The 17,758-nt window shown below is 33.5% G+C and overlaps 2 protein-coding genes and 1 non-coding gene across 4 annotated transcripts; all 3 read left to right on the forward strand.

Annotated features, from left to right (window-relative positions):
- The first annotated feature begins 841 nt into the window (after nucleotides 1-841).
- LOC110660193 (serine/threonine protein phosphatase 2A 57 kDa regulatory subunit B' theta isoform) lies at nucleotides 842-12,086 on the forward strand. 2 transcript variants are annotated; one of them, XM_021818399.2, is made up of 3 exons: nucleotides 842-1,186; nucleotides 1,336-3,013; nucleotides 11,310-12,086. In XM_021818399.2, the coding sequence occupies exons 2-3, from the start codon at nucleotides 1,796-1,798 to the stop codon at nucleotides 11,667-11,669; spliced, it is 1,578 nt and encodes a 525-aa protein (XP_021674091.1). In that variant the 5' UTR covers nucleotides 842-1,186; nucleotides 1,336-1,795; the 3' UTR covers nucleotides 11,670-12,086. The 2 variants fall into 2 exon arrangements, with proteins under 2 accessions (XP_021674091.1, XP_021674090.1); XM_021818398.2 differs by having other exon boundaries at nucleotides 842-1,153.
- Nucleotides 12,087-12,694: 608 nt separating this feature from the next.
- On the forward strand, nucleotides 12,695-12,767 carry TRNAF-GAA (transfer RNA phenylalanine (anticodon GAA)). The gene has a single exon. It is a non-coding gene; the product is annotated as a tRNA-Phe (tRNA).
- Nucleotides 12,768-14,449: 1,682 nt separating this feature from the next.
- On the forward strand, nucleotides 14,450-15,859 carry LOC110660147 (acylsugar acyltransferase 3-like). The gene has a single exon (XM_058128914.1). The coding sequence runs from the start codon at nucleotides 14,497-14,499 to the stop codon at nucleotides 15,811-15,813; it is 1,317 nt and encodes a 438-aa protein (XP_057984897.1). The 5' UTR covers nucleotides 14,450-14,496; the 3' UTR covers nucleotides 15,814-15,859.
- Nucleotides 15,860-17,758: the final 1,899 nt, after the last annotated feature.

Genomic DNA, 17,758 nt, shown 5'->3' on the forward strand with positions numbered 1-17,758 from the left:
CTAGAAAATGATAAACAAAAAATTGATATTTGTTTTCACCATTAATTAAAATTTGATATTTTAAAAAATAATATCTTTTCAAAAAAAATTATTTTAACTTATTTTTTTAAATATAAAATTAAATATTAATATTAGATAATACTTAATAATTTTATATTCACTAAATTTGAAATTTCATAATTTTTTTTCTTAATTATAAATTTATTTATTAATTTTATATAATGCTTAACTTAATAACTTTTTAAAAATTTTTTAAAATTTTATTTTAATTTATTTTTTTAATTATAAATTTAATTTTTATCATGTATATTATATGATTAAGAATTGAAAATTGATATATTAAGAACCTATTTCAAAATATTAAATTTATATTACAACTATTGAAAATAATTTATCAAATAAGTTAGTAAATTATATTTTTTATTTTAGAGATATTCATTATTTAATTATATTTTTTTATTTAATACATTCACATTATTTATTTTTCAAGTATGTTAAAATATTTTTTATTAATTATATTTTGAGTTAATAATTATAATTTTATTTTTTAAGAATCTTCATCTACAGAATTTTTCTTATTTTTATTTTAAAATTGATTAAATATTTTGATTTATATTAAATACTATTAAATTAATATGTATTAGTATATAAATTAATATAATAATTAAATTTTATTAAAATAATAATTTAATTAATTAAATTTTATTTAATTTATATAGAATAAAATTTAAAAAGACTAGTTACCTGAATTTTCAATGATGATTGTCCCTTGTGGGTTAAGATTAAATCACTGTCCAATATGGCAAAATTGTAGAGTTGATCAATTTGATAATGGTGGATGAAACACATACCTAATCGAAATAAGCTTTGTTAAATTATTACCTCCAATTTATTTTAAAAAGCAATAATCTTTGTTTCTACGAAATTTCCCATTTGATTCTTTCTTTTTTATTCTTTTTGAAAATTTTTTTTCCTTTAATCTTCTCATGGGTTCCATTTGGATTTACGGACTGAGTGTGAAGTGTTAAAGGGGGCTGCTTTGGCCAACTCTGCTCTCTCTCTTTCTCTCTCACACTGTTCCAAAGTAATTGAGATAAAGGGAAAGAAAAGAAAAGTTGAAGACTTTCTTCTCTGCTTCTCTTTCAAGTCTCTTGTAAGTATCAAACATTCTTGTTTTTCTTCTAATGTAATTTGGGTTTGCTTCTTTTTAATTGTTTCCTTTCGTTTTTACTGTTTTTTTTTTTTCTAATTCACTTTTTCTCCAACCACTTTCCTGTAATTTTGGTGTTAGATTTTTGTCTAATAATGCTCTTTGTTGTTTTTGATCGAACCCAGATCCTATCCCTGTCTGATTCAACTGTGTCGGCTGCTGTTTTTGGTATCCAGGACAATAAAGAAGTATTCTGCTGTGTGTGATTTATATGGGAAGTTTTTTATTGTTATTGTTTCAGTTTTTGCATCTGGCCTGATCTTTAAGTCAAAGGGTCTCGATTCATGTTCTTGGATTTTGTAAAGAGCTTCTTCCCAATTTTCCAGATGATGATATGTCGAAACAAGAAGCTTTTTTCGATTCTTTAACTAATATGCTTCTGGATTTTGCTTAGTTTGTGTTAGGAAGTGGGTTTCTGTAGAGGTGGGTTTGCTTTTCTGAAGTTTGATATGGATTTTTTGCACCTGCTTGCTGTTCTCTGATCGTGAAGTTTTGTTTCTGTCCTTTTAATGGACTAAAACCTGCTTCAGAGGAGTCTCTGATCACAGCTGGGTTTTGTAGGAACTTGTATATAACTTTTGAGTTATGATCAAGCAAATACTTGGTAGGCTTCCACGGAAGCCATCTAAATCTTCTGAGAATCGTGAATTTAGTGGTCAATCTGCACCTTCTTCGAACACTTCTACTGGTTCTAAAAGCAGTAATCTTGTGAGCAATAAGCCTTCCACTTTGAACAATTCGTCTACTCTGGTCTCTGATTCTGCTTCTCATTTAGGTTATGGTCATGGAACTAAGCCTACCCAGTCTGTGAATCAAAAACTGAATGACAATTCAGTAGTTGCTCCTTATGAGGCATTGCCAGGATTTAAGGATGTCCCCAATTCTGAGAAGCAAAATTTGTTTATTGGAAAGCTGAACTTGTGTTGTGTGGTGTTCGACTTCAGTGATCCAACTAAGAATTTGAAAGAAAAGGACATCAAACGCCAGACATTGGTGGAGCTTGTGGATTATATTGCTTCTGCAAATGGGAAGTTTACAGAAACTGTCGTGCAAGAAGTTATAAAGATGGTGTCTATGAATTTATTTAGGTCGCTTACTCCACAACCACGTGAGAATAAGGTTTTAGAAGCCTTTGATTTGGAAGAGGAGGAACCCTTGATTGACCCTGCATGGCCTCACTTGCAAATTGTGTATGAATTCTTTATGAGATTTGTTGCCTCCCCTGAGACAGATGCAAAGTTGGCCAAGAGGTACATTGATCATTCTCTTGTTCTCAAGTTGTTAGATCTCTTTGATTCTGAGGATCCAAGGGAGAGGGAGTACCTGAAGACAATTCTACATCGTATCTATGGAAAGTTTATGGTTCATCGCCCATTTATAAGGAAGGCTATTAACAACATCTTCTTCCGTTTTATTTTTGAGACGGAGAAACATAATGGAATTGCAGAGCTTTTAGAGGTTTTAGGAAGTATAATCAATGGATTTGCTCTGCCGCTAAAAGAAGAACATAAATTGTTCCTTGTTCGGGCACTAATCCCCCTTCACAAGCCAAGGTGCTTACCTATGTACCATCAGCAGTTATCATACTGCATTACACAGTTTGTGGAAAAAGACTGCAAACTTGTAGATACTGTTATAAGGGCTTTATTGAAGTATTGGCCTATCACTAATAGTTCAAAGGAGGTAATGTTCCTAAGTGAGCTGGAGGAAGTCTTAGAAGCAACCCAGCCAGCAGAATTTCAAAGATGTGTTGTTCCCCTGTTCCGACAGATAGCTCGTTGCTTGAGCAGTTCACACTTCCAGGTAATAAACCATTAAAATCTAATAATTGCCTGCCTCCTTCCACTTGGTATGGAATAAACATTTTACATTGAAGAATGCATCAAAATGTTGTCTGTTGACAATTACTTTGCTGTTTTTCTCCCCCACACACACACACACAAAATATTTGCAGTTTTATTTTGAACATAGGCTTCAAAGTGGCTTCACCTTTTCAGTTAAGCTTGAAAAGCTTGATATGCTGCAGTTATATGTGTTATGCTTTAGCTTTAAATGCATGCTTTTTGCTCTGATCTCTTTTATTACTTATTAGTCATTTCCTTTTCCATTTGATAGAGCTATTGCAAAATTGTTTAAATTATCGTGCTTATCCTATAACATCCATGTGACAATTTTATGCTGTTATAATTAGGTTATCATGTGAATTTAGGCATATGCATTCTTTTGGTTAAAATCATATTCTTTTTTCTTCTTTGATTGATTTTATGGATAAATTAAGTTCATATGCCTTGTACTTTCGAGCTCGATAACTTTTTAATTATAGAGTAAAAGTATTTGATTATGTGTAAACACATTTTCATTTTCGTCTTGACAAGGTAGAGCATTTTAGAGCTGGTACTGCATATGAAACAATGGGGTAATGTTTTTATAACAGTTACCATTGTAGAAAGAGATGATTCTCATTGATTTCAATTAATCTGTACATGGGTATATATATACAATTGATTCCTATAATTGTGTTCTACTAATTAGGAAGAAATCCTAAATAAGAAATCCTAAATAGGAATACAGAATACAAAATATACAGAGAAATAATATAGTGATTGACTTTCCATAACATAGTGATTGACTCTCCCCTCAAGTTGGAGCATAGATGTTAATCATGCCCAACTTGTTACAAATGTAGTCAATCCTAGCTCCATTGAGCTTTTGTGAAAATATCTCCTAAGCGCTCTCCGCTTTGATGTGTCTGTTGAGATGATCTTGTTGAATCTTTTCACGAATAAAGTGACAATCAATCTCAATATGTTTGGTCCGCTCATGAAACACCGGATTAGAAGCAATATGAAGAGCGACTTGATTATCACACCACAATTTCGCAGTGTGGAGGTCTTAAAACCTGTCTCATCTAGTAATTGAAGTATCCACATTACCTCACATACTGATTGTGCCATGGCTCTGTATTCGGATTCAGCACTAGATCGAGAAACTACACTCTGCTTCTTGCTTCTCCAAGACACCAAATTTCCTCCAATAAAAACGCAATATCCAGTAGTTGATCTCCTGTCAACCTTAGATCCAGCCCAGTCGGCATCTGAAAAACATTCAACATTCAAATGCCCATGATTATCATATAGCAAACCTCTTCCTGGAGCGCCCTTCAGATAACACAAGATTTGTTCCAAGGCTTCCCAATGAGCAACAGTTGGGGAAGACATAAATCGATTTACCACACTAACGGCATAAGCAATGTCAGGACGAGTGACTGTAAGGTAGTTCAATTTTCCTACCAATCTCCTGTATCTCTCTGGATCTTCAAACAGCTCACTATCTCCTGCTAACAATTGTAAAGTTGGAGTCATTGGTGCGCTACAAGGCTTAGCACCTAATTTTCCTGTCTCTGTCAATAGATCGAGGACATATTTTCTTTGAGACAAGAAAATACCCTTCTTACTTCTCATAACTTCGATACCAAAGAAATACTTTAACAATCTCAAGTCTTTGGTCTGAAACTGAGTTTGAAGGAAGGTTTTAAGAGATGAAATACCTGCAAAGTCACTCTCAGTGATGACAATGTCATCCACATAGACTACCAAGAGAATTAGACCAGCCTCAGATTGCCTATAAAATACTGAGTGATCACACTTACTCTTTTGCATACCAAATTCCTGTACTGCTTCACTGAATCTCCCAAACCATGCCCTAGGACTTTGTTTCAAGCCATAAAGAGACTTCCGAAGCCTACAAACTTTACCCAACTCCCCCTGAGCAACAAACCTAGGTGGTTGCTCCATATACACCTCCTCCTGAAGATCACCATGAAGAAAAGCATTCTTGATATCCAATTGATGCAGGGGCCAATCATATGTAGCTGCTAAAGAGATAAACAAGCGAATAGAAGTAAGTTTAGCTACAGGAGAAAAAGTATCAGAGTAATCAACCCCATATGTCTGAGCATATCCTTTTGTTACAAGGCGTGCTTTTAACCTAGCCACAGAATCATCAGGATTTACCTTTACTGTATATACCCATTTGCAACCAATAGCTTTCTTACCAGTGGGCAAAGGCAATAGTTCCCATGTACCATTAGCATCTAAAGCCTCCATTTCCTCTTTCATAGCATCACACCAGCTAGGATGAGACAGTGCCTCATCAACAGTATTAGGGATACGAACAGAGTCTAAAGAAGTAACAAAACACCGAGAACAAGAAGACAATTGATTATAAGAAACAAAAGAAGAGATAGGGTAAGTACATGAACGTTTACCTTTACGAAGAGCAATGGGTAAGTCTAGATCAGAATCATGATCAGTATGAGGTACAGGATCTCCCAACAAAGTAGCTGGTGGAGGATCTGAGTCAGGAATCTCCAATTTCCTGGAATAAACATGAACAACGGGAGGTCGAGTAGGTCTAGAGACAGAAGGAACAGGCTGTGGGAGGGACTAGACATTGGTTGGACAGTATATATTAAGAGATCATCCTCCTTCCCCTGACTTTCATACACAGATGATGGAGGAAAAAATGGAGTGGACTCAAAAAATGTGACATCTGCAGAAACAAGATAACGATTAAGAGTAGGAGAGAAACAACGGTACCCTTTTTAGAGCCGGGAGTACCCAAGGAAGACACATTTGAGAGATTTTGGATCCAATTTAGTAATCTGTGGATGAACATCACGCACAAAACAGGTACAACAAAAAATACGGGGTTCAATAGGGAACAAAGATTTTGTAGGAAACAAAGTATTATAAGGAATATCCCCATTAAGGACAGAAGACGGCATAAGATTGATCAAAAAACATGCCGTAGAAACTGCATCTGTCCAAAAGTGTTTAGGTAATTTCATCTGAAAAAGAAGAGCACGAGTTACCTCAAGAAGATGACGATTTTTTCTTTCGGCCACGCCATTTTGGGATGGGGTATCCACACAGGAAGACTGATGAAGAATGTCATTTTGTGTCATATAAGGCTGAAATTGTGCTGAAAAGTATTCTTTGGCATTGTCACTTCTTAATATACGCACAGGAATATTAAATTGAGTTTTGATTTCATTACAAAAGGCACAAAAAATAGAAAACAACTCAGAACGATTCTTCATTAAATATAACCAGGTGACACGAGAGTAATCATCAACAAAAGTAACAAAATAACGAAATCCAGTTTTAGATGTAACAGAACAAGGACCCCAAACATCAGAATGAACTAACTCAAAAGGAGATGAAGCCCGTTTATTGACTCTAGACACAGAAGGCAAACGATGATGTTTTGCAAACTGACACGACTCACATTCTAAATCGATAAAGACTGAAATTGAGGAAACAGCTTCTTCATGGTAGACAAAGAAGGATGACCCAATCTACAATGAGTTTCAAGAGGTGTTAAGGTACTGGAGCAAACAAGCGACCGCGGTATATGATTTTCCAGGATGTAGAGACCACCTGACTTGCGTCCTCTACCAATAATCTGCTTCGTCGTAAGATTCTGAAATAAACACTGGTCAGGAAAAAAAGAAACAGAACAATTTAAGGTACGAGTAAGTTTACTAACAGAAAGTAGATTAAAAGAGAATTTTGGTAGACACAAAATAGAAGACAAAGAAATTGACGAAGTCGGGTTCAGCCTTCAACCCATGACACAAGAAGTAGAACCATCAGCTAAAGTAACAGTAGAGGAAGTGAGATTAGACTGAAAAGCAGATAGAAGACTAGAATTACTTGTCATGTGATCTGTCGCACCAGAATCAATAACCCATTTGGATGAAGAAGACACAAGGCATGTAGTGGATTTAACTGACTCGTGATCGCGATGAATAGGGAACCGTAGGCTTTAGAGATGCACGACATCGAAAAATTGTGCAAAATCCTCTGCAGATACCAAAATAGTTTTCTCGGAGGAAGATATCAGAGAATTCTTCACGCCATATTTGCCATCCGTGATCGCTGATTTTTTCTCTGAAGTTGCGGACAATTATATTTTGTATGGCTGTGCTCATGGCAATAATAACAAATGACTCCTCTTGAGTCTGATTAGAACTAGCCTCTCCATTACGCTGATTACATTTGCTGTAATTCCTCCTCTACTTCCTCTTCTATTACTCGTTGTCCATTTGGATTACGGCTAATAAAAGCACTACCGGCGGTGTGAAGATTGAGTACTCTGCACGAAGGACCCATGTGAACGTTTCATGCAAAGAAGAAATCTCGAATCGAGAGGATCCGAGATTTAGCGATCTCATACTCGAAGGAAGGCCTGCAAGAAAACTCATAATGACTAGTTGCTCCGTTGGGCCTCTTTGAACTTTCACATCGGGACTAAAAGGCAACAATACATTAAGTTCCTCATATACCCGTTTAAAATCCATAAAATAAGCCGTGAGAGACTTATCCTCTTTCTCAAAGACGGTAGAATGCCTTACAAACATCATAAATACGGAGATATTCCTTTACGAATACGTAAAAATCTAAGTAATCCATCAATTCCTTAACAAATTCACAGTGATTAATTAAACTAATTACCTCACTATGAATCGAGTTCCGAAGCTGCAAAAACAACCGAGCATCCTCCCTTAGCCAAGTTTGTCGTGTATCATCAGTGGGTGGATCTTTAGTAAGGTGATCATCCTTATCAATGCTACGCAAATAGACCCTATGATCTTACTCCACCTGTAATTCGAACCATTAAGTTTGTGTTCTGTGATCTTAGTCATCACCGAAATCACATCAGAAATAACATTCTTATTGTCTGCCATTTGTTGAGATAAAGAAAACTAACCGAAACGCTAATTCAAAGTGCTTAGAGCAGCAAAATAATCCAAAATCACAAATCAAGCAAATACCAAAATAGGATCTGAGAGCCAAACCTTAGAAGTCCTTTAATGGTTATACTGGATCAGGCAACAGCACACAGTAGTGGAATGAGGGGGTTGAGACAACGCCGGCGATGTTGATCGGGGTTGAAACGGCCGGTCGGCGGCCAAGGTCTCTCCTGAGCTGGGTAGTGAGAACAAATAGTCACCCTAGATTGATGACCTGCTCTGATACCATGTAGAAAGAGATGATTCTCATTGATTTCAATTAATCTGTACATGGGTATATATATACAATTGATTCCTATAATTGTGTTCTACTAATTAGGAAGAAATCCTAAATAAGAAATCCTAAATAGGAATACAGAATATAAAATATACAGAGAAATAATATAGTGATTGACTTTCCATAACATAGTGATTGACTTTCCATAACAACCATAATTATTTTGGTCCATCAGAATGGCAGAGTGGAATTCAAATATTAAGATGCTGACTCTCAGTTATCTTTATTTTCACTCAGCCAATAGAAATGATTGAATGGAATATATTTGCAGCTTGTATGGCTGCTGAATAGCTTGAAATCTTATTTCCAGTCAGCAAAAAGGAAAAATGGTTATCATCCTTTTGCTGGCATAGAGGTAACACATTCTTTTTCCTGGTTGAGGGTTGATACAACCGTTTGACTTGTATTGAAGGGGCTTAAAGATATGGAGGCTTATTATATGTCTTGAGATGAAAAGAAAGCAAGAAAAATCAAGGTTTCTTTATCTGAATTGGCCGTTCAAATGAAATTATGTAGTTTGATCTTTTTTCATTGTAATAATACCAAGTATCAACCTTAAAGAAGCAATAGAAAAAGTCTAGCTTTGTGATACAGAATGTATATTTTTGAATAGAGATGACAGTGTCACCTCTGATGATTTTTCTTCTCCTGGGTTAGTCCTTTTCACAGTCATACTATTTAGACTTCAAGAAAATAACCATTGAAGAGTTATGGCAGGTAAAAGGACAAAAAGGCAATGAAGATCGGTTTTTCTTTTTAGCTTTTTTTTTTCCTCAAAGCTTTTTAGCCTATTTAGATCATACATAAAACTATTTTCATGTCTATGATTTTGTTGCTGATATGATTTGCCATTGGCACGGCCAATTCAAAAGAACATTGTTTGCGGTAGTGTATTTTTCCCGTCTTTTGGGCTATATATTTAGGGTATGGGAGGAGGGTTTAGTCTAGCATGGAGAGAGCAAAAAAATCCTCAACTAAGATACAAAATTTAGGCATGCACTCATTTTTTTCTACATTAAGAATCTTTTTGGCATTGTTATTAGAGCTGATATTGAAAAAATACTTTTTTAAATATAGTAGTCAAAACTGTTTAATAAATTGTTTAATAAGATTCTAAATTCAAAGAAAATGCCTGATGAATGGATAAGGAGTATTTTAGTACCTATTTTTAAAAATAAAGGAGACATACAGAGTTACTCAAACTATAAGGGAATTAAACTCATAAACCATACTATGAAGTTGCGAGAGAGAGTTGTGTCATGATACTTCTATCTCTCCCAATCAATTTGGCTTTATGCCCAGTCGTTTAACTATGGAAGCGATCTTTCCCATTAGAAGCTTGATGGAAAAATATAGAGATGTGAAGAAAGATCTGCACATGGTTTTTATCGATTTAGAGAAGACTTATGATAGTGTTCTAAGATATGTCTTATGGAGAGTGTTAGAACAAAAGAAGGTATCTGTTAGGTACATATAAGTGTTGAAAGATATGTATGAAGGAGTAACTACTATTGTGCGCACAGTGGGAGGGGACACGAGATTTTCCTATCTCAGTTGGATTATACTAAGGTTCAGCTGTAAGTCTTTACCTTTTTACATTAGTTTTAGATGAATTGACGAAACATATACAAGAGAGTATCCCTTGGTGCATGATATTTGTGGATGATATAGTTCTGATAGATGAGATGCGAGGAGTCAATAGAAAGCTAGAGTTTTGGAGAAGTACTCTAGAGTCAAAGGGCTTTAAGTTAAGTAGAACAAAGACATAATATATGCATTGCAAGTTCAGTGAAGGCCGAATTGGTGATAGGGAAGGAGTTAGTTTGGATGGAGTGGTACTGTCCCAAAGTAATCACTTTAAATATCTCGGCTCAGTCCTTCAAATAAATGGGGGATATGAGGAGGATGTTAGTTATAGGATTAAAGCCGGATGGTTGAAGTGGAGGCATGCCACGGGATATTTATATGATCGCAAGATTCCCAATAAATTGAAAGGAAAATTTTACTGCACCGCCATACGACCGGCCATGTCATATGGTAGTGAGTGTTGGGCACTGAAGGAGTCGTATGTGTCTAAGATAAGAGTTGCGGAGATGAGAATGTTAAGGTGGATGAGTGACCATACTAGACTAGATAAAAGTCTGTAATGAGAGTATTAGAGAAAAGGTAGGAGTGGTGCCAATTGAGGATAAGTTGAGAGAAGGGAGATTGAGGTGGTTTGGTCATGTGAAGTGTATACATACATAGGCTCCAATTAGACAAGTAGAACACATTAGGTTAGAGGATAGAAAGAAAATAAGGGGTAGACTTGACTTAGATGAAAGTAATACAGCATGACCTAGAAGCATTACACATTTCTGAGAATTTAACTCAAAATCGTTTAGAGTGGAGAAAAAGAATTCATATAGCCGGCCCCAAATTTTTGGGATAAAGGCTTAGTTTGAGTTTGAGTTTGAGTTTGAGTTTGGGATTAGTAAAAAAATATTAAAAATTAATTAAAAAAAATCTTGATATGTATTAACTATGAGAACACTAAAATAATAAAACAATTTTTGTAAAATTATTTTTTTCGACAACATCAAAAATGGTGTTTTTTTTTTTGTGAAAACTCAATGCCTAATGGAACCTAAGTGGCCTTCTGAATTTTATCATTTTACATAAGTAGGATTGAATACATGGTGTCTTCTTCTGATCTTATGGTGATTGTGGACTTAATTAGTATGGAATATTATGGTTATGGGTCAAGTCTATGTAGGATGTAATACTGTATGTGGTATGAGTGTGGATCATCATGCAGTTTCACATAAGGGTCTCTGGAGAAGGATTGGTAAATAACTAATGTACATACTATTGTTGATTAATATGCAAGTAAAATCCTGAAAATCAAGAGAATATTTTGGACTTGAAAGGCATAGCAATTTATTCATATTAGATTCTCCTCTTGTCGGTTAGTCATGCTGTCCCTTTTCTAATTTGAGGTTCTGCTAACTAATCTTTTTCTTCAGGTGGCAGAAAGGGCTTTGTACTTGTGGAACAATGATCATATTGAGAACTTAATCAGACAGAACCGAAAAGTTATACTGCCCATCATCTTCCCTGCCTTGGAAAAGAATGGAAGTAATCACTGGAATCAGGTGGTGCAGAGCTTAACTGTTAATGTTCGCAAGATCTTTGCTGATGTTGATCCTGAGCTGTTTGAAGAGTGCTTAAAGCAATTTCAAGAAGATGAAGCAAGGGCAGAAGATATGAAGGTGAAACACGAAGCCACATGGAAGCACTTAGAAGAGATTGCTGCAAGAAAAGCTGCAGGTAGTGAAGCAGTGCTTGTTCCCCACGCTATACCCACCCTAACATCCTCAGGCTAGAGCTATAGGGATATCCATGTTTTGTATAAAGTATTCAATTTTATTGATTGGTCTAGGAGCCAAAAGACGGTTATTAAGCTTTAAGAAAGAGAAAGAATCCAATTTCTTTGTTGCTGCTCTCCAATTTTTTCTGGTTGTCAAAGTCAAGACAGTCAGGGGAAACATTTGTGGAGCAATGGAGTTGACATGCCATTTGCTCATGGGGATCATATATACAAGGTACACTTGGAGCAGAAGTTAACAAGCTGTGCTCCACATTTATGATGAGGGAGTGGAAATAACTAGTTTAGTTTGACCTTCTTATAGTTGATATTTTAGTGTCTCAAGGAGCTACAAAATACAAATCACAGGTACTTTATGCACTCAGTCTTGATTTTAATTGGTTTTGATGTATTTACTGAAATTTCTTTGACCTCATTTCTTGTGTGTGTGTGTGTATATATATATTGTAAACTTGAATTTTGCTGGTGTGAATCATGCTTTTGCAACGATGTTAATTTGAAAGATGGTAATTTTTTTTTTCTCCCTCTTTGTTGGATTGGTATTTTACTCATCCTGCAAAATAGATCCCATAACATCCAATTCCCCTGCGTTTTATCAATAGTGGTGCAATTTTGTTCTGTATAGAAACAAGGGTTTTACGATCTGGGTGATGCTGACTTTCAAATGTGTTGCTTCAAGCAACCCTTATGAAAGGAATGCTTGTGCTAACTTCAGCATCCATGGATGGATACAGGGGCAAGTGAATTTCTTTTGCAGAAACATGTAAAATTGACCAAAATTAACAATGAGACTAGGACTACCCATGTCAAAAAGCCTCCCTGTTTACGAAGTAATTTGTGTCTTCCATTCTATTCTTCTCGTGGTGTTCAATCCAGAAGACTGATAAATGGTGGATTAAGCTGACTCTTAGCTACTCATAAATCATAATACTGTTTTGAAATGAACCAGCTCACGTGTTTGGCCAACGTTAAGCTTCATCTCATTCTCTCTAAGTTTATTAATTCTGTAACATTAAAGCATCTGCGGGGATAGCTCAGTTGGGAGAGCGTCAGACTGAAGATCTGAAGGTCGCGTGTTCGATCCACGCTCACCGCATTTTTAACATTTACATTCTTCTTGAGCTCCTTCGTTTCCTTATTTTGCAAAAGATGAAAAATATTTAATTAAACTCAGCTAAAATGCACATAATCTTGAACCTTTTACTTTTTTTTATTCTTATAAAATTAATAAGTTTCGTAATAAGAGTATTAGAGAAAGTAACAATTGAGGATAAGTTAAGAGAAGGAAAATTGAGATGGTTTAGACATGTGAAGTGTAGACATACGGAGGCTCCAGTTAGACAAGTAGAGCACATTAAGTTAGAGAATAAAAATAAAATAATGGGTAGACCTAAACTGATTTAGGGGATAGTAATACAACATAACCTAGAGGCATTATACATTCTCAAAGATTTAACTCAAAATCGTTTAGAGTGGAGAAAAAGAATCCATACAACCGATCCTAAATTTTTGAGATAAAAGCTTAATTAAATTGAGTTTATTAATAAACATGATAAGATAAGTATAATATAATTTTCTCATAAGAGAATATAGACAATTAAAATATTTTGTTTAGAGATAATTTAGATTAGCAATTATTCTTTTTTTTATTTGAACCACTAAAAAAGTTTTCTATAATACTATTCTTTTAAGAAATTTTTATTTTTCTGATCCACAAAAGATATTAAACCATTATCTATTAACGGAAAAATAGGTCACGCTATTAAATTCTATCAATTATTCATATTTAAAGATTCATAATTTCTAACTAAAAAAAATCAACGATTCACGCTTTAAAATGCTAAATAATCCAATTAAATACTTAAAAAATTATAAAAGGAAGAAATAAAATGTGATTTATCTATATAAATATTATAAAGCTGAGGTAAAATTTATTGTAATTTCAAAGCGATTATAAGGAGACATTTTAATTTTTTATTATTATAATATAATATAAAATTTGAATGGAATGAAAGATTAAAAGAAAAAGCCATGCCACAGTGATAAAAATTAAGATAAATACTTCACAATATTACATTAATCTATTTCAAACCATAATTTTATAATATTTATATAGGTAAACAAAAATTATAAATGTGTTTTTTTTTATTATATTATTATTATTGTAGTCACGTATCTTCTGATTTGTCATTGCAACGATTCCTTCCTACCATCCTCTCTTTTATACTGATGAGATAGAGGGAAATTGCATTGGTCCCTCATGTTATTTTATTTTAATCATTTAATTAATTTTAATTTTTTAAAATAAATATTTTAATTTTAATTTTATTTAATTTTTTTAATTTATAATAATAAAATTTTAAATTAAAAAATAAAACTATTTTTCATTCTTTTTTTTATGCTTTATCTTTTTTTATTTTAATTAAAATTTAATTTGTAACAGTATAGAAAAATACTAATAACAAATTTAGATTTTAAAGTAATATTTTATTAATATATGATATTTTATAAATATTTTAAAATTATATAAAATAAAAAATAATAAACAATAATAATAATTTATAGATTATTTTGATTAAATATTAATAAAAAAAATGGATATGAAAACTTGTTACTTCATGTTAAAGAGACTTTTTCAAAATAAAATTAAAATTGAAGGATTTTATTTTAATAAATAAAACGTGAATGGCTAAAATAGAATAAATACTTAAATGGAGGGACGCCTAGAGTAATTTATCAGAGATAGCGGTTTACCAGTTCAGTTATCTGTGTATTTGTGTGTGTGTAAATTATAAGAGGTACAAGGTCATGGGAGTAGCAGCGAGATGACCACAAATATGCAGCCACAGATAGTATCAAGGGAGAAGATTAAACCATCTTCTTCCACACCAAATCACAAAACAATTCACACCCTCTCTTTCTTTGATCAGATCTGTCCTCGCATCTATGTCCCTCTTGTTTTCTTCTACCCTGAAAATGATCATACCATTGCCATTAATGATCATAACCCAGGAACCGACATTGTCCATAAATCCACAGTGCTCAAGAGTTCTCTATCTGCAGCCCTATCCCTGCATTACCCATTAGCTGGAAGGATCAGGGACGATTTCACTATCGACTGCAGAGATGATGGAGTTATATTTCTTGAAGCCAAAGCCAAATGCGAGTTATCTGATATTCTCAACCATCCTAGGGAAGAAACATTGAAACTCTTGTTTCCTGATGGCCTATGGTATAAAGATTCAATCTTGAGTAGTCCTCTGGTGGTTCAGATCACATATTTTGAGTGTGGAGGAATATCAATTGCCGTATGCATGTGTCACAAGATCCTGGACATGACAAGTATGTGCTCTTTCATCAACGACTGGGCTTCCCTGGCTCGAAACTCAGGCCAAGAAATACGTCCTGAGTTCAATATAGGGTCTTCGTATCCAGCTGTTAACCTACCAATCATGAAGCCTCCCAGGAAGGTGAATTGTGCTTCCAGGAGACTTGTTTTTGATGCTTCAGATATAGCCAAGCTCAAGGCTATTGTGGCAAATGAAGTTAAAAATCCCACACGGGTCGAAGTGGTCACTGCACTACTATACAAATGCGCCATTTCTGCATCCAAGGCAAGTTCAGGTTCCCTGAAGCCTACGGTTTCTCATCATGCTATGAATCTGCGTACTAGGGTGTTTTCACCATTGTCAGAAAGATGTTCAGGAAATCTAATTGGGTTCTATCCAGTGTCCACAATGGAAGACGACAGGGAGATAGAGTTTTTTTGGTTGGTGAAAAGGCTTAGACAAGAAAAAACTCAGTTCTCCAATACCTGCAGCTCTGAAACATTAAGTGGGAAAGAATTGTGTTTATTCATTTTGGAAAGCGTTAAATGGCTAAGAGGAAATTATCCTTGTAATGGTAAAGATCAGGAAGTGTATCTATTCACTAGCTGGTGCATGTTTCCCTTGTATGAAGCAGATTTCGGATGGGGAAAACCAGAGTGGGTGACTACACTTTGTTGGGAGGAGAAGAATTTTATAATTGTGATGGACAAGCGAGAAGGAGATGGGATTGAAGCATTTGTGACGTTGGAAGAGGAAGCCATGGCCATGTTTGAGCATGATAAAGAGCTTCTTGATTTTGCCAGTATATATTAATTCAGTGCCCAGTTGAGGAATTTATCACCTACTCTCTCTCTCTCTCTCTCTCTCTCTCTCTCTCTCAATAGCTCCACATGATTCCCCCAAGTTTCTGAAAATTTGTTTCTGATACAGTTTTTGGACACCGGGATGCTACCTACAGTAGCGATACACAACAACTGATTTGAACCGTAATTTTATTTGGATTGAACTGTAATTTGGTGGATTAAAACAAAAAAACAAATGGCAGAGCAGTAGGCGCTGCCCAAGGCAGTGACCAGCTGCCAATTCAGGCAGTAGCAGGCGCTGCCCAGGGCAGCGACCAGCTGCCACCTGCAGCAGCAGGTGTGTACACAAAAAAAATATATTTTTTTTTCTTTATTCTTGTATCTACAATTTAATATTATGAATTTAAATTTAAATAATCAATAATATAAAAAGTAAAAATAAAATTAATTATAATTACTAACTATATATTATTCATACATTAAAAAAAATAAAATTATCATATATATATATTATCTTCTTTTTTAAAATCAAATAACATATTCACAATTAAATCACATAATAAATTTTTTTATAATAATTTAAATTTAAATATTTTAAAGTAAGATATATTAAAAAATAAAAAATAATTTCAATCTGTATTTTTTTAACTAAAAATACTTTTAATTATTTTTTTACTAATTTTAATTTTACAGCATAAAATATCATTTTTATTAATAATATTTTTTTATTACACTACTAAATTAGACATAAAAAAATAATACATATAGATTTTATTCTATTTCCCTAAATCTAGCAATACATTGAGAATACATTGAGAATTATACAACGTAATTAAATTTTTATAATATTATAAATTTATCTCATGTTTATTTTAAATACATTATAAATATATTATATCATTTTTCTTAAAAAATATATAATTTATAAATTACTTTTACCAAAAAACACGTTACACAATAAAAATAAAATTATTTCTATATTTTTTTTCACTTATTATACTTTTAATATATATTTATTATTTATAACTAAAAATTTCATTTTATATTACTTTCATCCAATTTTTTTCCTTTTAAAAATTTATCAATACATATTAAAATTAATAATAATATTTTTTTCAATTTTCAAATACTTTATTTTTTTTCTTTATATATAATATTATATTTTATAGTTAATAATTTTCTCTAATCTAAATTTTATAATAAAATATTTAATTCTTATTAATAGTATTTTTTTACCATATTATTTTAATTATAATATAATATTTTATTTTATCATTGAATATTAAATTTATTATTAAATATAATTATAAAAATATATATATTTTCAATCTTCAGACAGGGAGAAAACACTGAAAAGGATAAGGAAAGAGCATATTGATGGGGAGCTAGCATACTGATCGAAGCGTTGGTAGGAAACACCAAGGGCAACTAGCTGCTACACCAGCTGATGAGACCATGGTAGCACCTAGCTGCCACCATTAGCCCCATCACTGATGTCTCACTATTTTGTTTTTTGCTTTTTATAAATAAGTTTATAATAAAATATTCTCATATCAGAATAATAAATAGTCACTATTTTAAATGGAGTTCGATTGATAATTTTATTTTTTATTATTTTCTTTCATTTCAATCCTTATAATTTTTTTTATTATTTTATCCTACTTAGTCGCCACCCATACTAAAATTTACCCATCTCTCTCTCAGCTTAATACTTTTCACCCTAAAGAAAAACTTTCTTTTTTTTTTCTTCATTACCTTCTCTGGGTAATTTCCCCATGGAGCAGGGTTCAACGCCAAAAAAGAACCATGTGTGGTATGGAAGAAACGCACTAGTGAATGGCTCATGTCACATGCGACAAACAGTCAGACTTGGTATTTGACAGCGACGGCGGACTGAGTTGATTTAATGCGTGTGAAGAACTTACGAGAGAAAACACAAGAGTTCTATTTGGCAT

Source organism: Hevea brasiliensis, chromosome 10 (genome assembly GCF_030052815.1).
Source record: "Hevea brasiliensis isolate MT/VB/25A 57/8 chromosome 10, ASM3005281v1, whole genome shotgun sequence".
NCBI lineage: Eukaryota > Viridiplantae > Streptophyta > Magnoliopsida > Malpighiales > Euphorbiaceae > Hevea > Hevea brasiliensis.

Coding starts and splice junctions, on each gene's coding strand:
- LOC110660193 (XM_021818399.2), top strand. CDS start 1,796: ATGATCAAGCAAATACTTGGTAGGCTTCCACGGAAGCCATCTAAATCT. Junction 3,014..11,309: donor TGAGCAGTTCACACTTCCAG/GTAATAAACCAT, acceptor CTTTTTCTTCAG/GTGGCAGAAAGGGCTTTGTA.
- LOC110660147 (XM_058128914.1), top strand. CDS start 14,497: ATGACCACAAATATGCAGCCACAGATAGTATCAAGGGAGAAGATTAAA.